Consider the following 13,446-nt stretch of genomic DNA (forward strand, 5'->3'; position numbering starts at 1 on the left):
TCTGGCTGTCGTTTTATTTCTGCATGCTTACAAGAGTACACCAGTGAAATATTTAAGATCACATACGGGAATAAATTCCATACATGCAGCATGTACATGGTCACCAAAGTGAAGTTCAAAGGGATCAAATGTATGATTTGAGCGCATTCCAGAGCCAGTTAGTCATTCGACGTTCAGAGCACGGGAGGAAGAAGCGTTGTTTGTAATATCTGGCTCCATCTGAGAGCCTTCGTTTTCAGCGCCGACACAGTCCAGATGATCGAAGCGCCACTTTCCTGCTTCATTGAGTCAACTCTAAAGGGCCGCTGTAAAGTTTTATGTGCTTTATAAACTTCAGGCCGTCAGCAGTATGTGGTTCTGCGGTGGCAAGTTATGACCAGAACAGCCTCTCTAAAGCGCCACTGTGAATGATGAGCAACTGATTGGCCTGACGCGGTCATGATTATTGGACACTGAGTAGAAAACGTTGCAGCATCCCTCCGGCCTTTTGGTGATCAGCAGAGCCTTATCCCTGTGTTTGTGTTTATTTCCTCACGCAGGTGCGTTTGACGGGCGTGGCGTGACCCTGCTGGAAGTATGTGGCAGCTGGCCGGAAAGCTTCGGTGTTCCACGCCATAACATTGGCTCGGCAGACACTACGGACGAAGGCCTCCGGGAGAGACTGGCTGATGCAATGTCTGAGTCCCCGTCCAGGGATGTCGTCGGATCTGCTACAGGTCAGTAGACAATGGACAACACTTGTCAATCAAACACTGACCTGCATGGCAACGTGTCCACTGGCGTAAAGGTTCCGTTTCAGCTGGAGCTCATGCTTCAATCTTCAAGCAGAAGGGCTTTAAGAAGATTCCCACTGTCTCAATCCTCTCCACTGAAGTGAATATTACAACCCTTAATGGGACACAAAAGACTCACCTCCCATAAAGACGTTGGCTGGATGACAAGCTGTGCCCCAAAAAGCATGCTAATGAAAGATATAAGTCAGGTTTCACTCTGAACTGCAGCGTGCAAACTGTTCACTCAGCCTATTTGCCCGTCTCGGACCTCGGTGATGTCATTTAGATTCCTTCTCCTGCCTTCACTCCTAAACCTCGCCATGCTGTCCGTCATGCTGTCCATTGACTTCTGTACTGACAGAGCATCCTCGGTTACTGTAAGGGAATGTCGAGTGGGTGTGGGAGCTGGTGAGAAGTTTTTACTATTTGATAAATGGCTTTTAATGATTATGCTACTTTTATCATTTGGCTTGCTTTATTATGTACCGGTATGCCTTGTTTCTAGTTGTATTTCACTATTATATATATACCTACTGGGGTAGGCACGGTGGCGCAGTGGGTTGCGCTGTCACCTCACAACACGAATGGCCCGGGTTCTACTCCTTTCTACGTGGAGTTTCTAGGCTCTCCCTGTGTCTGCATGTTTTTTTTTTCCAGGTTCTCCAGTTTCCTTTGAAAATAAGAGAAAGGGAATCAAATTCAAATTGTTTATGCATCCCAAATTTACATTGAAAAGGAAATCTGACCTACAAAAGTCTAGCCTAAGCAGCAAAAACCTAGAGAGAGGCTCAGCATGACAAACAATCATGTAGACAAACTTCCCAGAAAGTGGGAGGAAAATAGGTGGATCAGTTTTTTCCAGACCTGCATCGATAACTTATATTTTATGAGTTCTATCCTACCCGATTCTCTTTCATCAAGTCCAACAACCCAACACAGGTGGAAAACAGAACCTTGACCAGAGCTCTGCCTGTCTCCAACACCGTTCTTGGTGCATGGATAAAATATCTGAGCGTGCTGCAGCTATCTGAACTCACGTGCAGCAGACACCACACGTCTGCAGGACGGCTAGATGTTCTCATAAAACGATCCTAAGAATGGTGGCTCTAGTCGGGCAGCGTATGTCACACAAACACCTCTCATCATTGGTGGTATGAGTACCTGTCTTTTGTCCTAATAATACAAATATTATTATAAATGCATGCAGAGCAGCAGATGATTCTGTTCTCCTCCTCTGGAATTATCCAGCATGCAGTGATGCCAGGTCAAGGTCTGGTGATGGATTAGCACGAGGCTAGCAGGACGGACTGGTTGTGGTCAATGTATTTCTGAGTGGGTTGCTTTTAGCATATGCACATACCTTGATTCTTCCTTCCTTCCTGTGTGTGTGTGTGTGTGTGTGTGTGTTTGTGTAGGTGTGTCTGTGTGTGTGTGCAGTGTGCACGCTCAGCAGACATGCCGTTGGCCCTGACAGTCCAAATGGTTAACTCATTTAGGAAGCGGCAGCGCTCTCTCTTTCTCTTTCCCCCTCCTTAAATGAACAAGAGTTCTTTTGATTTAAGTGTGTGTGTGTGTGTGTATGTGTGTGTGTGTGTGTGTGTGTTGAAGGGGCGTAGTTCTATTGGGGCTGCCACAGGGGTTGGTGGGGAGGGTTTTGTGGTAGGGGTAGATGGGGGTCACTAATGGATTTAGCATCGACTATCACCCCCTCAACCATCCGCAGCCATATCCAGTCCGGTACCCCCCTCTCTTTCTCTCTGTTAGGACTTAACCTCATTTGTAGGCTCTCTCTCTTTCCCTCTCTCCTCATCACTCTCTTTTACTCCCCCCATCCACCCACCTCTCTCTGTGTTTCTTTATTAGATTAGATGTTGGAGACTCCCGGACACTAGTAGTCATTCACCTCTTGTTCTTGTCCCTCCCATCGCATCGCATCCCCCCCCACCCCTTTAATGCAACACAAAATTCATTACTGATCACATTAAATCAAAATACAACTGTGACGCACACACACACACACTTCTTTGCCTCGAGCTGTGCTGAAGACATCATCTACAGGGAATGTGATGGACTTGTTGGTTCCTTCAGCCGTTCATAGACAGAGAGGCTTTAGACGCAGTTGGCTAATCTAATAGTGCAGCACTTCTGCACTGTACCCTAAAGGAAATGTTGCTGTGTGTGCTGTAGGGGGGGGGCATGGATGGCGAGTTGGGGTTATATTAATAAAGGATATGACTGGGATCTGTGTTGTTACAGCAGGATGAATGGAAATGGAAAGAGTTGTTTGATGTCTATTGAAGAACGATTCACTGTTAATGGTTCTACAGAAGGACAATTAGAGGTTCTTCTTTCCTCACAAACCCTTTGGTGCAAATAAATAGATATTTTCTTTAGTGTTTAAATCGGATATGGCACGCAGGGACTTCTAAATTCCAGGGGACAGACGAAGGATTGAGTCAGTCCAGAGAAAATAATTCATTTAAAATTACAACTGGTAACAGAAAAATGTAATTCCATAATTTCCAGTTGTATGACATTACTGTATAATGACTGACCAGAGTTTATGGACTCACTGACTATCTACCGCTATCTATCCACTAATACTACTATCTATCCACTACAAACTACTATCTGTCCACTATCTACTACTATCTATCCACTATCTACTACAATCTATCCACTCTCTACTAATATCTATCCGCTATATACTACCATCTATCCAAGATCTACCACTATCTGTCCACTATTTACTACTATGTATCCAATATCTACTACTATCAATCCACTATCAACTACTGTCTACTACTATCTACCACTCTCTACCACTGTCTCCTATTGCTACTATGACTATCCACTACCAACTACCTACCTCTGTCTTCCACTATCTACTCCACTGTGAATAAAACAGTCGGTTAGCAGCGATCACACTGGAGTTTAGTCTGATACCTTGCTGATGTCTGAGAGCCCTTTGCCTTGAACTCTGGTGTCATAAAGTCTCATGTCCAAAGTAAACAGGGCCGGATTGTCTAATAACACAAAGACACACAACATTGGTCCTCGTATGGATCCTTCTGTCTAACATTCACACATGGTGCTTACTTCTGAATTTTTAATGACTAAATCAATAACTAGATGCATTAAAGTCTGTCCCTGTCTTAAAAAATGTTCTTCCTGTTTCAATGTGCGTCCGAGTCCTTGATTGGAGCAATAAATGTAGGGGCTATGATGTCACTTCCTGCTAAGCCAGGCATGGGCAAACCCAGGCCCGGGGGCCATATGCGGCCCGTTGGTCTTTTTAATCCGGCCCGCCAAACTTGTCCAAATTATATCATTAAATAAAATTGTATTATAATTAAACCTCATTCATTTGACCTAATCCCTGTAATGCTACCTGTAAAAGGCCAAATCATTTCATGCAATGGCTTTCATGTGTCATTTATATTAGTTCACACAAATACTTCGTCCATCTGTTCTTGGTCCGGCCCCTCTGTCAAATTTTAGAACCTATTGTGGCCCGCGAGTCAAAACGTTTGCCCACCCCTGTGCTAAGCTATCACAGCTTGACTAACAGCGGCAAGATGTTTAAAAACTCTGTATAAAAATTAATTACAGAGGATTAAACACTCTTCGTACAGACTTCAGACTTTGAATGCAGAAAATCTGAATGATGTTTTTAGATGTGTGTGAATGCTACTGGTTTGCTTTAAAGCTCCAGCGTTGTACACTAAAACTGAGCAGAGCATTTCAACGTTGATTCTGTTTTTGCTGTGTATTGAGCAGCACAGGATGTATTTAAATATAAATGTTTTTTGTGTGTCCTGAAAGGAGACGTAAATGAGCAGAGGCAGATGGTTGAAAACACGCACACACGCTCTCTCTCACCACACCTATACGCATATTCCCCTCATCTATTTCTCTGTCATGTTTCCTTGCAACTGTTGAGTGAAATCTCTGTAAACGTTTCCAACTTTTGTAAACAGCCCGTTTCCACTGAGTCTGTCATTACGCGAGTTTGTCATCGACAGAAACGATTTTTCCGTTCGATAATTTACAAAAATAGATTTAGACGAAAACACAAGACATTTTCGCTCCCCATGTGTCTGCTCACACACTCAGAGGATCTCTGGGCTGGAATGTTTGCTGATATTACAAATTACTGTCTCTCTGACATTCTCCTCCAGCACATGCTCATACACACACACACACACAGAGAGAGAGAGAGAGACACACACACACTCTCACAGGGGAAACAAAGCCTCCAGTCAGGGTAATGGGGCTCTCACGCTAAGACCGAGACCCAGTGTCGCCAGCTCGGAGGGCAGGTGACACTCGCATAGAAAGACAGACGGATGGACAGGGAGCGAGAGAGGGGAAGAAGATGAAGAGGACGGGAGAGAGGGGGCTAAAACACACTGGGGCTGAAATTAGATTTTGTAGCAATGATATAATGCTGCTAACTAGATTTGGCTTATTGGTGCCTGCCCAACATAAATTCCATTGAAGCCATATGGAGAGTGGACTCCTGCTCAACACAGCCGGCTGTGTCCCAGCTGAGAGTCTCTGCGGCTCAGGAACAAGGACGCTTTTGATGTCTGATTACTTGCATCAGGCCATATTGTTATACATTTTCTTAAGTGGTAGGATGTCTTTTTTTGTCACCTATGATGCTGAGCGGTTATTGCAACACTGTCGGTTTCCAACAGGAAGAGACCCTCGAAACCACTTTTAAATTCTTCAAATCTAAATCACATGGTCCTCGGTCCACAGACCAGGACACGGTGGGGAACCTGTCCCCACTGTTGACTGGTCCTCTGTCCCAACACCCCACTGGAGGTGATAGTCACTCTTCAGTCCATTAACCTGCTCTATGATGATTGGTGATGCAAAATTATAAACTTTTGTCAAAACAGGTAAATCATAACTTCTGCACATTTTCTTACAGGATGCTAGTTTGGTAACGAGTTTTCCTGAGAATCAGAAATCAGCGTCTCTTTGATTCAGAGCCCTTGTTTTATGTGTGAACCATGATTGTCCTGATAGGAGTTAATATGGCCTCAGAACATCATCGCACGTGTGTGTGTGTGTGTGTGTTTAGATTTACGCTGTATGGCGTGACCTTCTAGTTAACATATGTGAAATATGAGCATGTTAGTTTTAGCCCTCGGCGTAAAACGTTCATCTTAAAGAGATGGCACGATGTTGCTTATCTCTCTCACCCCATTTACTAATCAATATCACAGTAGACAGTGCTATGCTTTAATAGCATACTATTGTTCCATTTGTATCAAGTGTTCTTTTCCCATTTGATGAATGTGCACTGCATATTGCCATAACCTATCAAATAGAATGCTTTATTGTTTTAATACCACTGGCAACGGCTAAGAGCCTCTAATCCGCTGTGTGCATCTCGACGGCGTTGGGCCCTGACTGGAAAGATGCACTACATTACTCATTACTGTTAGTCATTTCTGAAGCGCAATGATTGCTTATTAGTCCCTGTGGCCTGCTGTTGGTTCATCCACTCATCCGTTTTCTGTTGAAGCCTGGTATCTGGGCTTTGTCTTCAAAACAAGCATTAGAATTTATCTCCATAAACCCCCGTGTCTCCAAGTCTGATGAGCTCTTCATCTATGCTGACCATTTCTAGCTATTTACAACTTACTTGCTGTCATGTTGGGATTGTTAAACATGTGCAGGGAGAAGTGTGACATCATTCATGGCAGTAAGTTTCACAACGTGGGTATTTCTCCACAAATATCCCCTGTCATGTCCGTCCATTCACCAAATGCTTTGTTTGTTATGCGCAATGCTGAGAAATGGAAATCCATTAGCGTTGTTCAAGGTTAGACAACTTTCATCTGCTGCCGATGATCAATAGAGAGATTGAATATGGAGGTGGGTGGGTGGAGTCTGATTGTAGACATCATCACACTTATCTGTTACTTTACTTATTGAGCATCTGAGTTGTCCAAAGGCCTTTAGCAATGCAAAAAAAAAAAAATGTTGTAGCTTCTTTTTCTTTAGCTTTTATATATCATGGCATGCAGAAGCTCTTTAATTGGTCTACAAGAAATGGTCTTGAATTTCAAGTACTTTCAATAGTATGATGCAGTACTGTGGAGTGTTGTTGGTATAATTGATCTTGGTTCAGGTAATTTAGGAAGAGGTTGCTATGTTTGGACGACAGGAACCGTTTCCTAGTCCAAAGAACTAAATATTTATTTGTGTCTGCAATGCGGGGACTAGGAATGATTGAAGAACTCCGTTTTGAAGAACTGCATCGTTCCTGCTTCGCAGTATTTGTGAGCGACCGTCTGAGTTAAATGTTAAATGTTAAGAAATAGTTTCAGAGATTCTGGGAAAACTCAAGGAACTCCAGGAGAAATACTCTGGGTAGTAATACTGCTACATAGTGTGCACACACTGATTCGCTGAAACCATTACGCATCGCCCCAGTGCACGCACGTTGCCATTGCCCCCACCCAACCCACCGCCGCGCTTGGACCACCACCGAATCTGCTGTGATCTTGTTGCAGCTTCATCATACGTTACTGATGAGTCACACTTCTCAGAATGGGACGCCAGTCGTCCTCCGACGTCTCTCAGCGCCGGCCTCCTCAGAGACGGGGCTCGTCTTCAGCTACCGGCTTTCTCACAGCGTCATGCACGTAGAGCTGCGTGTATGTTGGACATAGCATAACTGTGACTAATGTCTCAATAGCTGGCCTCGTGCACAGACTGAAGCACTCATGCATGGGACCACACACGCACACGCACACACACACACACACACACACACACACACACACACTATTTGGACACTTGACTAACTCAGAAGTATTAGTTAATAATTTTGTGACATGCCCAGAGGGCCATGTTGTCCCCTCGCTGTAAACAAAGGGAGAGAGAGAGAGAGCCAAGAAGTGCACTCTCTCCCCGAAAGCTGCTCAGAGCTGCTGCGTCAGACAGAAAGAACAAATGCATGGAGAGAGAGAAGTGGGGAGGAAGGCGTCAGGGTCCGAATGAAAGAATACGAGGATGGCTGAGGCCGGCGAGTACGGCGCTGAGAGAAGAGACGGCGAGTGTGAAAGCAGAGTGCGGTCATTATATCTGCCCCTCATCACCCCCCCGCCACCCAGCTCTCCCCCAGCCTCCCTCTCTTGCTCTCTCACGTTGCTAGGCAAACGTTTGAGCATAATGTGTGGTGACAGTGTGAGATGATGAAGAATCATTCCTGTATTCTGAGCTGCCCCCGCTCCTCCTCTTCGCCCTCCTCATCCTCCCTCTCGACTGACAAGTCAGGCCTGGATATCATTGTATCATTTATCCCAGGCTCAACTCTGCCACTCTGTCCCGCGTGCCCCGGGGGAAGTGTGAAAAGAGTGCATGTGTGCGAGAGAGTGTGTCTACATGGGCAAAGGTTTTGGTGTGTGAATGTAATTGCGTGCTAGTGTCATTCTGCACTTGTGTATGGGGGGGGGGGCTTTTGTGGAGTTTTTTTTGGAGACTGCACTTAACAGCTCGCTCAAGGGAGACACACACACACACACAGAGATCTGTAAGGGTTTACAGAAAGGAGGGTGTGCATGAGAGGGAGAATTAGGGCGAGACGCAGAAAGGGAGATGGTGAGAGTGGTGGGAAGCTCTTTTTAAAGCGCCGCTCCTGTGTGTTTGGACTCGGTGCAACAACGGGGGGGGGTCAGGGACACACTTTAGCAGAGCGTCTGAAATGGACTCGAGGCTGAGGGCGATCCACTCCACCCAATCTGCTCCGCCACAGTTGACAGCGGTGGCACACGGCTAAACACTTGTTGTCGCTGAGTGGTGCGATGAACTCGCCGTGGTCCGTGACCCGTCACTCAAACGCCATGGAGGCCATTTTCTCCCAACTGCGGCTCCCGCCAGCACCAGAGTCCGCCAGAGTGCAAGCTTTGGTGCAAAGTTACAAAAGGCACACACTTGGTAGATGGCGTTGTTGTTCTGAACGCGTTCCATAAGCGTTTGATTTCTGCGTTTTGTTAGCTGCGACGCTACCCAGTGGAGACGACGGAGGCGCTGGCGTTGGGACGAGAAGACGTTTGTGAGCCTGAGCCAGTAGGAATCATCGTCAATAATGCATTTCATTTCTGAACAAAACTACTTATAGGTAATTAATCTGGTGTGCCAATCTAGGATTCCTCCCACCTACCTTTACCTGTGCGTGACAGCTAGCGTGCTGAGCTGCTGCAAAGCACTGTTGTTGACCGTAGCCTGTCAATATGGGCACCATTATTTTGTCACAAATGTTCCCATTTTGTGATAAAATTGGCAAATCTCTTGAAAATAATTTAATTGCACTGAAACTCAACCCACGAAGAGACTTAGCTCAAGCTAAGCCGGTTCATAGGATGGGTTAGGTGGAGGTGCAGCAGCGTGAATAAGGACCACACCATCATCATGCACGGAAGCCATGGAGACACTGAAAGGACTAAGGACGGATCAGGGAGAGATGCTCCTGTCTTTTCAGGACATCTGTAAACTCATGCCGTGAGACATGTGTGGATGAAACATGATCAGGGTTAGCGAGCTGACCTCTGGATTCTTCAGTGGAAGTTAACCCACTGTAAATTATGATGGAGCCAGTCAAGCCGCGGAATCCGGAATAGATGGCATGCTGTTGTAATATTCCCCTAATTCCACTTCTGTGGAAACCAGTTTGAAACACGGAAGGAGCGTTTTGATCCGACAGAAAGCATTTTACAAAACAGTTAAAATGGAATGAATGTTTTTATGACTTCTGAGATTGTTAGGTTATTAAACCACACACACACACACGGCCTACTGCGTGTGTGTGGGGGGGGGAGGGGGGGGGGGGGGGGGTACACACGAAAACATACTTTCTGGTCACACCCTGTCACACTGAAGCTCTTGTAAACACATATAAACAAACACACACAATCTCTCCTAGCATGACCCTGCATGTATGTGTGTGTGTGTGTGTGTGTGTGTGTGTGTGTATCAATAAAACATGGTGGTATGAATAAGTGATAGAATGCATAATGGAGAGGCAGCACAGAGTCGGGGAATCTTTCCATAGCGCTGGAACTTTCAACAGAATGCAATGACGTGTCCGTTAGAACGTGTTCATCCTGGTAGATGCAACATACTCAGCTCATGCTAACGCTAACGCTCTCTGTTCAGCACGTCCAGGGTGATCATGCTAATGCTAACGCTCTCTTTCAACACGTCGAGGAGGCCACCTGTGTTTTTCTGTCTGCAGCTTCGTTTTGTGCTTTCGTGCTGGATTATATTTGTCATAGTGACACAGGAATTCTCTGAATTATTGAATTTGAGTTCAGTTGGAGGTTCATGTTTTTCATGGTGTCTGTAGTGGATGGCTGACAGATGGATTTAGGTTACCTGATGCACACATGGCCTGTCCAGAGTTTAGACTTTAGAGGATACCTACAACACCTGGAGATGGGAACTGGGACGTCCTGATGAACGATTTCTGGTTGCTTTCTATTTGTTCCATTCTAAAACAGCCATGATACCGAGCAGCTGAGCATGACCTTTGACCTTAGGACCCTGTGTGTGTGTGCATTGTCAATGCAGCATCTCTTGTGTTCGTACAGGAAGTCGGTTGGATGTGTGTTTCTTCTATTCAGTCTCTGGTGACTGGACCCTGCTGTCTTCCATGAATGAGTGATGAATTTGGATCGTGCATAATGCCGGTGAGACTTGTGTTTGGATGACGGGGATGCCGTGAGCGCCCCAGTCAGAGGATCACCTGACAGCGGATTCAGATCGTGGAGACGAGGTGCAGGAGCGATGAGATAATGGCTCATTGCCTTTGCAGCGTGGTTTTACGTACACTGCAGAATGCCAGTATGCCATCTAAGATCACACACTGGATCATGTTTACGTCGCCTTCGGTTTGATCAGGGTAAACAAAGCCGCCATAGCGAAGGAGCCTTACTGTGCAGTCTTGTTGTAACAGGGGCTGCTGTGTCTGGAGTCTACAGCAGCTCAGATCCCGGCATATAAGACATGTCAAGTCATCAAGACGGACTCGGTTTGTTTGTGCCATGTGTCCAAAGTATTATATGCAGGGTTGTAAGTGCCCTCAGAGAGCATTCATTCACGCAGGGTTCAGCGTCAGACCCTTCCACTGGCCTGAAGTGCACGGGTCACGTTTGTGATGTAATGGTCAGCGACAGGCTCCTGACACTTCCCTGTCCACAGTGGGCAACAACACCAGCAGCCTCTTTCAGCTGAGTCCAGCCCTCCTGTCCAAACCCATGGACGGGCTCCAACGCGCTTGTCGTGGGACATCAGGTCAGTCGTGTGTTCGGGTTGGGATACAGAGGAGGGTCTGCTTTCCACCGTGAGGAGTAAAAGGGATTGAAGCGCTTCATTACCTCCTCCGAGGAGGGGATGTTTTCACCGCCGTTGGTTTGTTTATTTGTTTTGTTAGCAAGACCACTCAAACATTTATGGTAAGGATCTTGATGAAATTTTCAGGAAATGTTGGGAATCTTACCAGGAATAGTTGATAAAATGTTGGTGATGATCCAGAAGAGATCCTGGATTCTGGATCACTTTGAAATTTTTGTTGTAGAAACAGCTTCAATAAATACATGTGATGTTTGGAAAGGTCCTGGGCTTTGTCATCTACTTACTGATCTGTGCAATATCAGGTTGCTTCCAATTAGACAACTCAAAACAGGTTGTTGCTATTTTTGTGGGAACTGTGTCTTAAGCCCAATTCAGGCCACGGTTTCACAGTGGGAGTGAGCGGTCTGAGACCATCACAGGGGGGGGGGTAGCGTTGTTTGAGAAAAGGCCTGGCAGCAGCTTCAGTTAGCTTGTTAGCTCCACATAGGAGGTTCTGTTTTTTTCGGTTTGTGTTTTTAAAAGGATTACGGGAAAAACTGCTGGATGGGTCTTGATGAATAGAAATCTGAGGATGGTATTGGTCGAACTTAGATCCCCTTAAATTTTGAGAGTAATCCAGATACCCGTCTGGATACAGAAACATCTGGATTTTCCCATTTACTTTTCAAAAATCATGTCTTGTAAAATATGTGTTCAATTCACTCACCAAAAATCAGAGTCATAAAGGGCTCCGGTCGAATCCAGAATGAGGTCAGGAAAAAATATTACATTTGAACATTAAAACCCATTTATGGATTCAAAAATCAGTTAAAAATAAACATCAGCTCTGATTCACTTTTACTTTTCATGGTTGGTGTATAAAGATACCAAGAACAATCTAGAACCTTTTGGTGCTGATCCAGATCACCATGTTGACGGTGTAGATCAGGGGTGGGCAAACTTTTTTACTCTCGGGCCACAATGGGTTCTAAGATTTGACAGAGGTGCTGGGCCAGGAACCGATGGATGGAGTGTTTGTGTGTAATAATATAAATTACATGTAAAATACATTACATGAAAGGATTTGGCCTTTTACAGGTAGCGTTACAGGGAAAAGGTCAAATGAATGAGGTTTATAAGAAAATTTTATTTAATGATATTATTTGGACAAATTCGGCGGGCCGGATTATAAAGCCTTGGTGAGACGTTTTCTCTGTATTGGGCCCAGACGGAGGGTGTTTTTGCAGCTTTTCTCACTACTCAAGGTTCTTGGTTCTCTACAGTATGTTGGACCACATTCCGAGAGCTCAGCACTCAGTAGAACCTATGACCTGAGCCCATCCTATAAAACCCGTTATAGCACATTTTAATTTCCTTTAACGGTGTGCTGCTGACTTTACGAAGTCCTCCAGTGATCTATTCTGCAGTTGGATGACTTGTGTAAAAACCGAGCGTGCTCCATATAACGTTGTGAGTCTGTTACACATTGGGCAGACAGACCCGTGTGATTCTGCTCGTCTCTCTTTGGCCCGTGTATAAAAGCAGCAGTCGGCCCATGAAAAGCGGTTCCACACTGAGTCCAGTGCGAAGGCGGCTGTCGGTCTGAGTCAGCAGCCAGTCCAGCCCTGGGTCACCACTAGGTTTTCATTAGAGCCCTAATTCAAAGCGGCTCACGTAGAGTGTCAGGAGTGTCCCGGCCTGTCGCTGGAACCCCTTATTGCCCAATCCAATGAGAAGCCGGTGGGAAAGTTGTGGTCCGCTGCATGTAGAGCTGCTGGAACTCAGAATATACGTTCAGAGAAGAGCGAGAGAAAGTCCCCACTCAAGGGCTGGAACTCGCCCCATGAATCACTTGCTTTCTCTTTCATTTGTTCCTTAATCACGCGACCTGTTGACTCGGGTGATTCATGGGATGGCTGCTGGCTGTGGTTCACCCTGTGGAGTTCAAGCGGGGGGGGGGGCATGCTTCCTCGGTGAACTCGCCGGCTTGTGGGCGGGACACTGTTCATTTCGAAGGTGCTTGAAGCATCGCTTTGCTTCTGTGATTATGTGGAAGAAACATGAGCGCAAGATGGGTTTTTTTTAGACCTATCACCGGTGTCAAAACGCATCCGTTTAAAATATGAATGAATTTAGTCCTGGGTGTGATCCTGGTGAGGAGGCGGGGCGTCTGCCATGTAGCGCGCCGCTCCATTTGAACCCTGCTCATGACGTACGCCCGGCCGCATTAATGCGTGCTGTCCTAGACGCAGGCGGGTGTGTTAAGCTTGGCTTTTCACAGTCCATTAGGATGATCTCCGGTAGACTTTAATGAGCT

The 13,446-nt window shown here is 45.8% G+C and overlaps 1 protein-coding gene across 1 annotated transcript in view; it reads left to right on the top strand.

The window, feature by feature from the left end:
• The window catches only part of bcas3 (BCAS3 microtubule associated cell migration factor), a 238,466-nt gene that overhangs the window by 217,093 nt on the left and 7,927 nt on the right, over positions 1–13,446 (top strand). Inside the window, exon 24 of the mRNA XM_068745321.1 lies at positions 540–716. Coding sequence (XP_068601422.1) covers positions 540–716 — 177 coding nt within the window. The remainder of the gene's footprint in view (positions 1–539; positions 717–13,446) is intronic.

Source organism: Brachionichthys hirsutus, chromosome 11, assembly GCF_040956055.1.
Source record: "Brachionichthys hirsutus isolate HB-005 chromosome 11, CSIRO-AGI_Bhir_v1, whole genome shotgun sequence".
In the NCBI taxonomy this organism is placed as follows: Eukaryota; Metazoa; Chordata; class Actinopteri; order Lophiiformes; family Brachionichthyidae; genus Brachionichthys; species Brachionichthys hirsutus.